Genomic DNA, 13326 nt, shown 5'->3' on the forward strand with positions numbered 1-13326 from the left:
GAGGGTAAGTAGCAGACAGGTTCTGCTAATGAAATGCGCTTGATTAACTGATCATGAGCAAATGTGCCCACCTCTATAAAAGTGCAGGTTTTGGCAGCTTGCTCATCTGGAGCATTCAGGTCTGTTTTAATGCCAAGGAGGAAAAACATCAGCAATAATCTGGGAAGGCTTATAAAGTAATTTCAAAACAATTTGAAGTTGAGTGAGAAAGATTATTCACAAGTGGGAAACATTTAGGGCTGTTGTCAATCTTCGTTTGATGATTTGGGCTTGTTTTGCAGCCACACAATCTGGGAATCTTGCAGTTATTGAGCTGATGATGAACTCCTCTGTATACCAAAGTGTTCAATGTGAAGCCATCTGGCTGACAGCTAAAGCTAAGGAAAAAATGGGTCATTCAGCAGAACAAAAATCTCAGGAACAGCAGCAGATATACAACAGAGTGTGTGTGAAAAAGAAAAGAATCAAGGTGCTGCAGTGGCCCAGCCAAAGCCCAGACTTCAGCCTGAATGAAAGGCTGGCCCTAAGAGAGGCGTGCATAAACTAATGCCTGCAGGACTTTAATGAAGTGAAGCAACATTGGAAGGAGTGGGCCAAAAGAAATGTGATGGACTGATAAAGTCATATAGGAAATAATTATTTCAGCTTGTCATTATTATTAATAATTGAATTTAATTGAATTTAAATGTATTTAAATGTATTTTATTTGTATTTATGTATTTATATATTTAGCTACAAATACCTGAAGGTAGGTAGACTACAGGAAGGTGCTAACAAGTTAAAGAAATGATTAAGTTACCTGACTATATCAAGCATTACCTTGACAAAGGCCACTTTAGGGTACTATAGAGTAATTTGTGTTCTCTACTCAAATGAATAACCTGCAGTCACCTCTGTCACTTCAAGTGTTTCATTCAGTTAAAAAAAACAACCCAAAAAACAGTGCAACTCCTGAAGATCTTTACGGTAAACATTAATTATTGCAGTAGCTGACGCAGACTCTACAAACATATGTAAATGACCATAGACCCCAAAGATGAGCCACAGGAGCTCTGTTTGTATTCCGGTCTTGTCTCTACTGCCATCTGTGAGATTTTGAAAGGGCAAACAGCTGTACAGCTCCGATCATCTCGATCGTGCCATCGGCAGTCTGTTGACCATGTCCCCCGAATGAGCTAATTTTAGCCCGGTGAGATTAGATTAGTATCTATTTGTGCATGCTCTCAACACCCAAAGGGCTCAAACATCACACTTCACCTAGTCACATGCAAACCCACTTGGCATCACCACGGAAACAGTGTCTGTTCTCTTAAAAGCAGCATGTTTTTCTAGGGAAACAGTGAGCGAATGGTTTTGTATATAATAATCTAAAAACATAATTAAATGAACAAATGGGCGGAAATGATCATATGCAGGTCACTGTATTGGTCAGAAAAATTAACTATAGTTATACTGAGATTCATATGAACAGTCTGTTTGCATACAGAGGAGCATATAGTCATTTAAGTGTTTGCATTTTTGAGGATTAAAGGGCAACCTTATAGTATAATTATATTTTTTAATCTTTCACCAGGTGTATTTAATTATTCTTCAAAGTACAGGCTAAAGTATGCTGCGTGCCTGTAAAGCAGTGAAGGCATGTGTAATGTGAATTTAATTAGCTGCCACAGGGAATGACTGTGCGTGTTTGAGCCTGTCTCCTTATAGAGTGTCTGCATTTGCTTTGGTGTGTATCCTTACCTTCAGGTCAGTGAGATGTCTAAATTATTCTCATTATAATGTTGTCTAAACTGAGATTAATTTGGGGAAAAAAAAAAAAAACCCAACACCTTCCTGTGCTAACTATAGGTTAGCGTGACTGAATTTTGGCAGCGTACATCTGAGGGAGCTTTGATCTCACGTGGTTATTATATCGTGCTGCTTTAGCTGTCAGTCAAACAAATGATGCAATTCTTTGCGAATCCTTGTTTTCCCTCAAACAAACTTGCTGTTCAGAATATAAAGCACTTCATCCCCTGGATTCAATGGGAGCAGGTGTGGCTTGAGCGATTGATAGAAATAAAACAGAGAAACAAAAGATTTTAGGTTTCATATTAAGAATTCTATGTCTGCGTTCATAAGGTAAACAGATGAAACTGAGGCTAAAAAAGTATACACATGTCCATGTATTACCATGAATGCAGAAACTAGTTCAATTAAAACAATCCAATAGACGCCAATCTGCTCACTATCCTCTGTGTCTAAACCCTTACTGTGGTTGCTGATAACAACACAGCGCCCTCAATTCCTCAGTTACTTTCACCACTCACTCGTAGCATCTGGCTTCAGAGAAGCAAAATGATTACGGTCATAAAGCTCTTTGTCACATTTTAAAGTGACAGTGTTAATGTGAGGATGGCTGCATCTGTCTTTTATATATAGCCTATGGAAAATGCTCACTCGATAATATGTCAATCTACAGGTGAAAATAGTCCACAGGCAATAATATTACACTTGTTGAGAAATGGCATTTTTCTAGATAGTAGAAGTAGCTTTTTGCTTTTATTTTTTCATCTGATTCTTCTTCAAGTTTCTTCCTCTTTTTTTCCAGCTGTTGTGTTGATGAAATCAGAGCGCTGGAGTCATCTGCACATTGAGCAGGTTCTCAAAGTGAATGAGTCTAAACGTTCACACTTCGGTGCGGATTGTCTTATGTGTTTACGCGAACTTGTTTAACTCGAGAGGACAGCGCAGTGAATATGAACTCGTTCAGATACAGAGACGTCAGGCAGACAGGACGCGGGCTGATAACAGCTACTGCATCATGTAATGCCACTGACTCAGGCTAAACACTCAATGCTCGGCAAGCAGCCAGCTCAGAGGAGTTAGGTGGAGACAGATGGTAAAACAGGCAGATGGGAAATAAGGAGGGAGAGCTTGACGGATGAAGAGGACACAGAAAGAGGTCGACAGGCTGAGGGAGTGATGATGTGTGTGTATAAAAGCAGAAGGAGACGGCCGGGTGGACAGAAAGGAGCTGGCGTTTTAGGAAATGAATACACTGACAGGTAAACAAGCAGAGAGTGAGTTGCTAACAGAAGCACGCGAGCGGGAAGGAAGACTGAAGGCTAGTGTAGACGTGAGAGGTAAAGGAAATCAAAGCAGATAATGAAACCTGACCTACACTGCTGTGTAATAATTATAGTACATCAGCAGAGGAGATGTGTAGCTCAATTATTTATTAATTATGATTTAATTGTTACCCGGGAAAATAAACTTGGAAGTAATAATAATAATAATAATAATGGATTGCATTTATATAGCGCTTTTCGGGGCCCTCAAAGCGCTTTACAATTCAACTATTCATTCACTCTCACATTCACACACTGGTGGAGGCAGCTACAGTTGTAGCCACAGCTGCCCTGGGGCAGACTAACAGAAGCGAGTATCGCACCATCGGCCCCTCTGGCCAACACCAGTAGATTTAATAATCTATTAAAATACATAGGATTGGGCACCGGATCGTGGAAACTACCTGCTTCCCCGCTATGTTTAATAAAGTAGCCAAGACAGACCTCACAAGAAGCGGGCCACATATGCAGTACGCCTTATAAGTAACTTTTAAAAGATCATAATATATCTCATTCAAACTATATATGTCTATATGACATTTATACATATATATTTATATCATCTCTTTCTCATTGTCTTTCTCCTCCACTGTTCTCTATCCTTGCTCATTTCAAACCTCTTCTGAAGGGCTCTAACACACAAAAATGTCCATAAATTTATTATCAGTATTGTCACAATCATTTAGCGTCAGCAGATTAGCCATGTGACCCTCCGGTCTCCTGCCAGGTGACAAGAGCTTGCAAAACAACAACAACAATAACAGCTGGTTATATGCTAACACTGTAGCAGCTGATGTTAGGCTCTGGTGTTCTAAAAATCAGAGTTTCTCTCTGATAAATAGGTTGATTACATTCTCACATCGTATTCGCTGAGCCCGCAATATTAGATCTAAGATTCAGTAAGGCTGGCTAACTAATAATGGCAAAAACCAGTTCGGGATATCCTCAAAAACTCATTTTAGTATCGCTTTCATCAGACAGCAGTGAGCTTCACTAACTCATTAATTCATATTAGACTCTTTTCAAAAGGTTTTACAGCCTCCTCCAGAGTAAATAGACGTTTACTGCTGAGGTAAACAGCAGGCTGACAGCCTACACTCTCTACCGATGAATGGTGTCCAGGGTTTTTGAGGTGACTCAGGGGTGAAAAAGTAAAAATACTGCAAATTGAATCTCTCTTGGAAGACTAAAATATGTTTTTACTACAGTGGCTATCATTGCTAGGGTTATGCATTTGAATTGGGAGGGCTAAGAAAAAACAATTCAATTGACTGCAGTATACAATCTACTGACATCCAGGGGTGAACGTTTTCAAACGTTACCTTTAACAAAGGATTTTTTTCTATTTCTGTTCCACATGGGTTCAACATCCTCAACAGTTTAAAAACAAAAAACTGCAACTCACGCCATAAAAGTGTAAACCAGAAATAAATAAATAAATAAAAATACGATCTTAGGGAACTGTCAGTGTTATTATTTATAGAAAGGAGCTCCATCCAAAATCAGAAGTTCTGGTCTGCATGTGTGTATCTTTAGAAAATACTAAAAAATATCCCAAAGTAAATTTTAGATGGTAAAAAGACTCAAATGAGACTTTCCCATATTTCTATGAATTTTGTTATTGTTTTTACTTCAGATTAGATGGCAAACTGCATTTCATTGTTTGTGTTAGATACTTTATCAAAGACAATAAATTGAATCTAATCTAATCTAACCCCCTATTTCTGTCTCTCTGTCTCCAGCTCTTGAGTATCATAATCTCAACACGTCTGCAGCAACCAAGAACTACTGGGTCATAACGGGTAAATTGCACGCATGCACGCACGCACGCACACACACACACACACACACACACACACACACACACACACACACACACACACACACACACACACACATGGACTGAGGTGCTGCTTGGTGATCAGTGGTAATCAAGAGCTGCATCGATTGGACAAAACAGCAGTTAGTTAAATGCCTGCCGCGTGCTGTTGTGCAATTCAGCACAATGGTATTGGATCTTTACATTTTCCTTTCCTCTCCTCTTGAGCCCCCCCCCCCCCCCCCCCCCCCCCCCCATTCCCACCTCCCTTTGCACCCCCCCCCTCGCCCGCTTAAGCTCTCCGCGTCAGAGTGTCTTTAGCTGCTCTGTTCCCGGGAAAACCTATTGATGTATAATTCACAGCTTCCTGACCGGGGCAGAGGGAGAGATCACTTCACATCACATCATGGCAGTGTGTGAATGATTCTGAAGTGTGTGTGTGTGTCTGTGTGTCTGTCCACAGATTCATCTCACTTATGGCCTCTAATAAGAGACGCGCACTCAAGATCAAGATTGATGCAAGCACCTTCATCTGTTTGTGCGTGTGTGTTTGTTTATATGTTTGTGTGTGTGTGATACAGACAGACTGTTTGCTCTGTGTGCCGCTGTAGCCCTGATAGAAGTTTCAAGATGATCAGCTATTAAATTGAAGGGACAATCACCCAGTCCTCTCTGATAGCCCACTCATCTCCTGTCTGCTTGTTTCTCTTATCTATTTTCCTTCTTTTTTCTCAAGTATTAATACTGTCTTCAGCTAATTTGTCTTTACACTCTCATTCTCTCTCTTTATCACCTCCTCACACCTATTTTCTCTTTTCCTCCCTTTGCTCTTGTCCTGTTTGTATTTTCCTTCCTGTCCTCCATCTCTTCACTTGTCTCCGGTTTCTCTTCTCTTTGACTGCCTGAACCCCCCCCTTCAAAATCCCTCCTCTGTCCTCTCTTGTCTCAACTCACAGTGATCCAGGATGTAGACAGCTCCTCCCTGGAGGTCAACTACCAAAGCTTTGCCAGTCTTATGGAGCAACGGCTAGCTGAGCTCTTCCTGGTGGCTGGCAGGCAGGGCCCTCGGACGGCGAGATCCCGGCGGGCCACCACTGTGGGGGGCTACACCGTACAGGTAGGTGGAAATGGGATTTGTGGATCTCAGTGTGTGGCTGTGATGATGGCATCTTCTGCTTCCTCCATACGGGATGAAAAACACTTTGCACCTCTATAAGTTTCATCACCTTTTGTATTTAGAAACTGGTACACAGTGTTCACCTACTCAGGTTTATTTTTTTAGAGATTCAGGTTTAGCTTTAATCTTTTATTAAGATAGCTCTAGGTATTGGGATTTCACATTCGGTCTGTAGACATCTACCTTTTTCCAGAAAATGTGGGACAGAGTCTCAGAAGCTCACAGTAGAATCTGGTTTCTAAACTCCTTTCTGTGCTTCAAAAACAAATTAATATGTATATTTACTGGAAAAATATAACAATAATTATAGTCATGGTTGTCTTTGATATGCCTTCACTCTGCTTATACAATCTGTAATTTACTGTAATTCACATTACACATGTCTTTGCTGTAACGATGCTCAAAGTGGTGATATAGAGGACCTACTATGATAATTTCAAGCAACATAATTTTGTTCTTATATTACACTTTGGTAGCTTTGCACAACTCACAGTTCATAATAATCAAAAATCTTGGTTCCTCTGTTCATCCTGAGTTTTAAGTTTCTGTTTCCCCTCCCTCTAAGCCATGCAAAATTTCAATGTAATAAATAACATTCACATTTGCCCTGGAAGAACTATCAATGAACATAGTGTCAGTATCATTCCCTGAACCCCCTTCTGGCAGGGCTTTGGGAAATTGCAAACTTACTATTTGTGAAAGTCTGCATGTCCCTGGACAGCTCCAGATTTAGCACCCTGGACAGCGCTACTGACAGTAGTCAGCGGGGACGGGTTTCAAAACTGTTGTTGCGTTCAAGAATGCTGATATTCTGAGCGCATAAACTGCAGGGGAGCATGAAGTACGCTGCCAGAAAACTGACATGGAAAGGGCAAACTTTATGAAAACTGAGACACACTACAATGTCAAACCTTTAAAAGCAGTACCCAAATATTTAAATAAAGTCTTAAATTTGTCATAAATAGGTCTCAAGTGCCAGTAAGTTAATTTTCATTGTGTTTTTCTAGTAAAACCCTGTGTGTGTGTGTGTGTGTGTGTGTGTGTGTGTGTGTGTTCATGACTTTGGGGATTTGTCACCTCCTGGCTCCACTGCTCCATATTGTGCAAATTAAGACAATGTTTGACTCTTCCTGGGCCTTATGCCGTACACACCCGTAAGGTTTTATGGTTGCCATGGATGACCGGTTTTATGCTTGCAAAGTGGAGGAGGGAGAGGCTGGCAGAGAGAGACAGAAAGGGTGGTGCGGGGTGTAGCCAGTGGAGAAATCATCCAGCCATTTAATAACACACATCCCTTCTTCTTATGACAAAATCAAATTACCGGACTTTATTAAACCGTGTAATGTTTGTCAAATTAAAAATGGTGTTTGATGTATGATGAAAGGAAATTGAGATTTCAAGTGACTCAGTTATCCTCGAGTGTCTTCCCCAAGTGTAGTTATCTTCCACCAAATGCTCGACTTGATTAAAGCAACTGAGCTGATTCAGAGTTTTGATTGGGCCACCAGCAAGAATTTTTAATCCTTTGCTCGGTAGAGAGAAAGAGAGTTTGGATTTTGTGTTAAATCTTGCCATATAATATGTTTTATGAGTATGAACTGTGGTAAAACATTTTTTTCTCATATTACTCAAGGTTTTATGACATCCCCATTCTCTTGCAGATGGTGAGCATGCGTAGACTTCCCGGTCCCAAGAACCCAGCAGAGATGACCTACTATGCCCAGCTGAATGGAGCACCCATCTCTGGAACCACAGCTGCTAAGACACTGAGCAGTCTGGACTCCCAGACCATGGCTCTGACCCTGGGATACTTTGTACAAGTCCAGGCTGAACGTAAGCTTCTCATTATACTCCTCCAGTATTCAGTTACATTGTCATATATCATGAATATCAGGGACCAGGCAAGTCACACAAAAGAGGGCTTTATTTATCCCAGTGTCACTATGCATAAAAGCTATTTTAATGTAACAAAATGTAAGTGTCAGTTTTTTGGCTATGACCATGTTGATTGTTGTAGCCAGAAAGCTAGCTAGGGTGCAAGCTGGGCTGAGCAGGCTTAGCTTGTCAAAAACTACCAAAACTGGTAAGTTATAAATTCACCCAGCATAGACTAGTTATGACATATTGGCTATAAAGATCAAAGCTGTTGTTTGGATCAGCCTGTAAACATGCATTGCTGTAAATATGGGCATTTTTGTGGAGACTCATTTTTGAAGCCAGGCTCAAGTGGCCACTTCAGAAACTGCAGTTTTTAGGACTTTGGCTTAGTTTTTCATGCCTGCAGTATAACACTAACATTAGCTTTAAATTGTGTGTATCTTTGTGATAAAAAACAAAACAAAATGTAGAAGGACTTTATTTGTAAATTTGTGAACTAGAGTTGATACAATTGCTTTTCTTGTTACCTCTCCTCTTACAGTTGCTAACTACTAAGTATGCTCGCAAAATATATGCTAAATTAGTAGTATAGTATTGTTATCAACTTAAACCATAGTGGGGTGCAATTTGGGAAATAACAAGCGGGCTATTTTTTTTCCTTAATACCAACTGTATATTTATAGCATAATTATGAGCTTCCAACAAACAGGTTCAGAACCTAAATATATAACCAGTGTTTACAAGAATATTTATATAATAAAAGGTGTCTGTGAAGGTTCTCAGTCATCCAGGTCATCGTAGTCAAAGGAGCTTGCAAAGAAAAGCGTCTGGACTTCTTTAAGTTGCTTGAAGACGTTTCACCTCTCATCCGAGAAGCTTCTTCAGTTCTAAGGTCAAATGAGTTTCCTCCCCAGACGCCTTAATGCCCACTCACATCCTGGGCCATCTGACCTCAGGAATTCGCATGATAAGGTGGGGCCAGGTTTCACAACGAGCTCACCCGAAACCCTGGCTGATTGGGACCCACACCCAGTTTCACACCTTGGCTCAGGCGATTAGAGGATCATCAGGGGGTCCTTTTGTCCCTCTGTGGGGGGGAAACTCCCACTAGGTTTAAATCTGGGACTCTCCACCATTTGACCTTAGAACTGAAGAAGCTTCTCGGATGAGAGGTGAAACGTCTTCAAGCAACTTAAAGAAGTCCAGACGCTTTTCTTTGAAAGCTCCTTTGACTATAATAAAAGGTATTTTTTAAAAGAATTAAATACACAATGTAATAATTGTATTTAGTAAGTTTTGACAAGAAAGATAATGTAAGGAGTTATAAAAACAGGTTTGCTGGTTGTTTGTGGCATTTTTTGGTTTTGTCACAGCTTATTGAGGTGGAAATGCAGTTTTTGGGACAAACACAAGCTTCACAGCCTGTTAAAAAAGCAGCTGTTAAATTTTTTCGGGGTGTTCATCAGGCTGAAAATCTAGTTTTACAAGCAGTGATTTTAGCTCTCTGTAGTTACCTGCTTAGGAATTGCAGCTGCTATAGTAAATTTTGATCTGTTGTTTTAAATCCTTGATGTAAAGGTCCTAAATGAATGCATAATTTGTCAAAGTTGAAATGTGTAATCCAAGTACATATTGATCAACTATTGATGTTTTTGCACAGTAGACGGATTAATGACGGCTGCATTTCACTTTGGAGCGGCTCTACTGTCATGCATGCTGGTTCACTGTCACGGCTTACGGGATCACTTTATGGCAGAGAGTGAAAGATGACTCCATTAAGTTATTAATGTTTCATTAAGTGCTTTTCCTGCTGTGACAAGTCAAAATGTCTGGTGTAAAAAAGATCTGTTCCCATTTGTTCTAACACTTGCAGATTTTAGTCTAGAATTTAGAATTAATTAGCATAAAAATAGGAGCAATGAAGTACGTGGACCTTTTTTTCTTTGAATATTAACACAAATCTTGTCAGTGTGAGATATTATAGATGCAGAATCAACTCACAGAGCACATTTCTCATTTAGTAGCAGTTGTAGAGACCCCACACTGCTAAAACATTCCTCTTTAGGAGAGATCTGCTAAACTTGGGCACAGCAGTGTTGGCTTACTGTGACATTTGGGTTTAAATTAACTTTCAGTTATACTCAGTGCATCTAAAAGAGCTTTGAATGAAATAGAAATAAAATAACGCATAACAGGATTTTCTAAATTAAGAAGACGCTGTAGTTAGATATGCTTTTCAGGTCAGTTTTCTTTGAGTAACTATTGTTCGTATTGTTTGTGCTGGAGAGGACAAAATGTTCCCCCTTACCTTTTCTCCCTCTGAGTTATACAGAAACTGGAAAGACACCAACAACCATGTGTGCCCTTCACAGCTCCTCCACACAGTGTTTGGGCAGGGAGCTGAACACAGTGTTCCTGTAAAATTCATTTGCTTTGCTTTCATGGCCTCAGTGGAAACCATCTACATTAATTCTTGTAATGGAGATGCATCCATTTGGTAAACTGCTGTGTTGAAGAGAAACTCAGAGAAATATGTTATTAGTTCAAAACTCTGGTGAACTTCAAGTTGTTGCCTGATTTTGATATTGGATATACATTCAAAACAAGCAATCCCTGTCATCTAAAAGCTCAGGCTTCAGACTCTCTACACGCTTTATTTTCCCACAGCTTTTTATACTCCTAGATTTTTATGACGTCATAGAGTAGTGATGTCTTTAATATGCTCATCTCTGGCAGACAGCATTGACTGTGTGATTTTAATTCAGTGCCACGTCTCTCTCTCTTAAAACCTCTGGGTCTTATGCAGAAGCCACACCCACCTGCTGTTTAAATTGTTTTACTTGTGCTGAAGAGCCAATCAGATGTTGCCTTGTTTCAGGCAGTGGCTTAGCATCAATGTCCAGCATATTTTGAGCTGTGAATCATGCATAGCCTTGCTAGTGAAGTCCAAGAAGGAAAAACATGGAGGTGGAAAAGAGATTGTTAATGAGGCATCTGGGAAAACCGCCTGAATCAGTTTACCTAATAAGCTCTTGTAAAGATATTTAATTAACTTGTTATACAGTGTATTGTTTTTAATGACTGAACCCATTTGTGTTCGTGTGCAGCTGTGGTAAAGACACCGCCCAGCAACCTGTGGATCATGGCCGTTCTGACGCCTCTCTTCTTATTGATGGTGGTGATCGGGATGGTGGCCTTCATTCTGTGTAAGAGAAACAGGGTCCTTTTTAAAACGGGCGCCTTCAGGACCTTTAAAACTCGATCCAAGGTAAGATTTTATCCCTTTCTCCTGCCTTTATTTATTGCCCTTTGTGTTTGTGTCTGTCCACTTTTTCTCTCCCTTTGCTGCTTTTTCTGCTCCTTTCTTCCCTCCTGCTATAAATACTGCAGCTCAACTGTTGCAGTATTTATAGCAGAAGAGGAAAAAAATAATTAACCTAAAATATCTAAATGTCATTGCTTCACTTTAACAAATCCCAATACTAGAAATTGGATCTTCTAAAATATTACATAACCCTGTTATGAGTGACAAACTGCGCAGAGTAACGAGTGTGTTAAGCCGTTCCTTCAGGTCAGAAAAATGAATCCCATCTGTCCCGGAATTACTCATTTGTTTTCTCACTGCCCAATAGCCCATGGTTACTGCTAATCATGCATGCTGCAAAGACCAAATGACCAAAAGGAAATGGGCAGGCCCTGTTGTGCTAGAAGTGGACCTTAGGGTAATGTTGGCCCTTTCACAATAATAGCATTCAGCCAACATGAGCCAGTGTGAGGTTAAGTAAAAGTCAATCATTTGCAATGGGCATGTTTGTTATGGATTGCTACCAGCTGGGTTTGATCGGGTCAGGTTGACACCATGCAGCACATGACGCCAGAACAACAGCTGCTGGTGTCACTGCAGTCAGTTAAGTGCTAAACAAGCAGCGAGCCCGCCAGCCTTATTTCTTCAGAAAATTCTTGCAGGGGTGTTCAGAATTTGATCGCCTTTAAGTTCAAATTCGATATCATCATTAGGTCTCCACTCCAGCACATGCATTGACTTGACTTATGGGATGTGGCTGGTTGTAAATCCACGTGAACCATGTTCACATTTCACAGCCCAAAACAAAGCGAAGTGACTCACTGAGTTACTGGAAAAGCCTGCAGATAATTTCCATTATTTGAATTGATTGCAGCCCGTTTGCACCACAGTAGGCTACGGATGTGCACATTAAAGGATAACGCTGACTGATTACAGATATTTCATCATATAGCGTTGGCCATAAATTCAATTCTAAAACTTCTGTACCCACCAAATAGTAAGAAATGAGAAAAAACACTTTATTGGATAAAACTAAAGCTTCATTTGCCTATAATGTTGTTATAAAGTGGCACATAAGTACAGTTTCCAGGGGTTTGTAGACTGTGTTAGGTGGAGGGAAAGTGTAAAAGTTTGCCTTTTATTGTTGCTTTTCCAACCAAATAGGTTTGAATAACCTTGGTTTATAATTTTTCCTACTCTTTGCTCTTTATGATATCAAAGGGAGCTGATATCCCTACAATGGGCATCTCAGGCACACACATCTGGGTGTAAGTGCAAAGCCCCACCCAGCTACTTTCCATGGACAGTCCATAATAAAGCAGACTGCCATGTTAAAGGGAGATGAGCTAAAATTCCTTTTTTCACACATTGAATGTTCTTGCCGTGGGTAAAACTCACCATAGCATGAGGTGTTTAGTGATCTTTCACTTAAAAAAGTGTTCAACATATTTTCTTAAATTGAAATACACATTTTTTTTTATAGCTCGACATGGTAGGCATGTCAGAAGTATCCTACTTTGATTGTTTTGCTACTCTTGTTTCATTCTGAACTCGGTGAATACAGCCTTATTAACCCAGATTAGAGTGATGGCCAAAACCGGAACATTTGATGCATTCCTTCCTCCCCTATCCACCTGTTTTCTATTCTATTCTATTCTATTCTATTCTATTCTATTCTATAATAACCCTTTCCTGACCATTTCCCTCTCTTCCCTGTTTAGACTTCATATCGAAGGGAGGGCAGTTACCACCACCAGGTATTCACTAAGACGCCTGAAAGGTGTATAGCTGACTGATAGAGTCAGTGGATGAATGAATGAGTTGCTGTTATTCTCATTAATTAATAGGGTTTGAACAGTTGCTTGAACTGCTTTGTTGGCTGCTTATCACTCTGTGTTCTGTGTGTCCTTGTTGCCGGGTAAATTCTTGCATGCGGCTGCTGTTCTGTGGACATCACTTTTTCCACCATTCTCATTGGCTACGAGATATCAATAGGAAATTGGAAGGGGGAGCATTGAGAGCAGGTAAAGAAATATCT

The 13326-nt window shown here is 40.2% G+C and overlaps 1 protein-coding gene across 5 annotated transcripts in view; it reads left to right on the forward strand.

Annotated features, from left to right (window-relative positions):
• kiaa1549la (KIAA1549-like a) overlaps positions 1–13326 on the forward strand; it is a 115874-nt gene that overhangs the window by 61140 nt on the left and 41408 nt on the right. For 4 of the 5 annotated variants that reach the window (XM_085464731.1, XM_085464730.1, XM_085464733.1 and 1 more), the window contains exons 8-12: positions 4853–4912; positions 5886–6046; positions 7768–7939; positions 11092–11252; positions 13010–13045. In XM_085464731.1, coding sequence (XP_085320857.1) covers positions 4853–4912; positions 5886–6046; positions 7768–7939; positions 11092–11252; positions 13010–13045 — 590 coding nt within the window. The remainder of the gene's footprint in view (positions 1–4852; positions 4913–5885; positions 6047–7767; positions 7940–11091; positions 11253–13009; positions 13046–13326) is intronic. The other variant, XM_085464735.1, reaches the window with a different exon arrangement.

Source organism: Copadichromis virginalis, linkage group LG7, assembly GCF_057382275.1.
Source record: "Copadichromis virginalis isolate Kocher_CV1m ecotype Utaka linkage group LG7, C_Virginalis_male_GT1.1, whole genome shotgun sequence".
In the NCBI taxonomy this organism is placed as follows: domain Eukaryota; kingdom Metazoa; phylum Chordata; class Actinopteri; order Cichliformes; family Cichlidae; genus Copadichromis; species Copadichromis virginalis.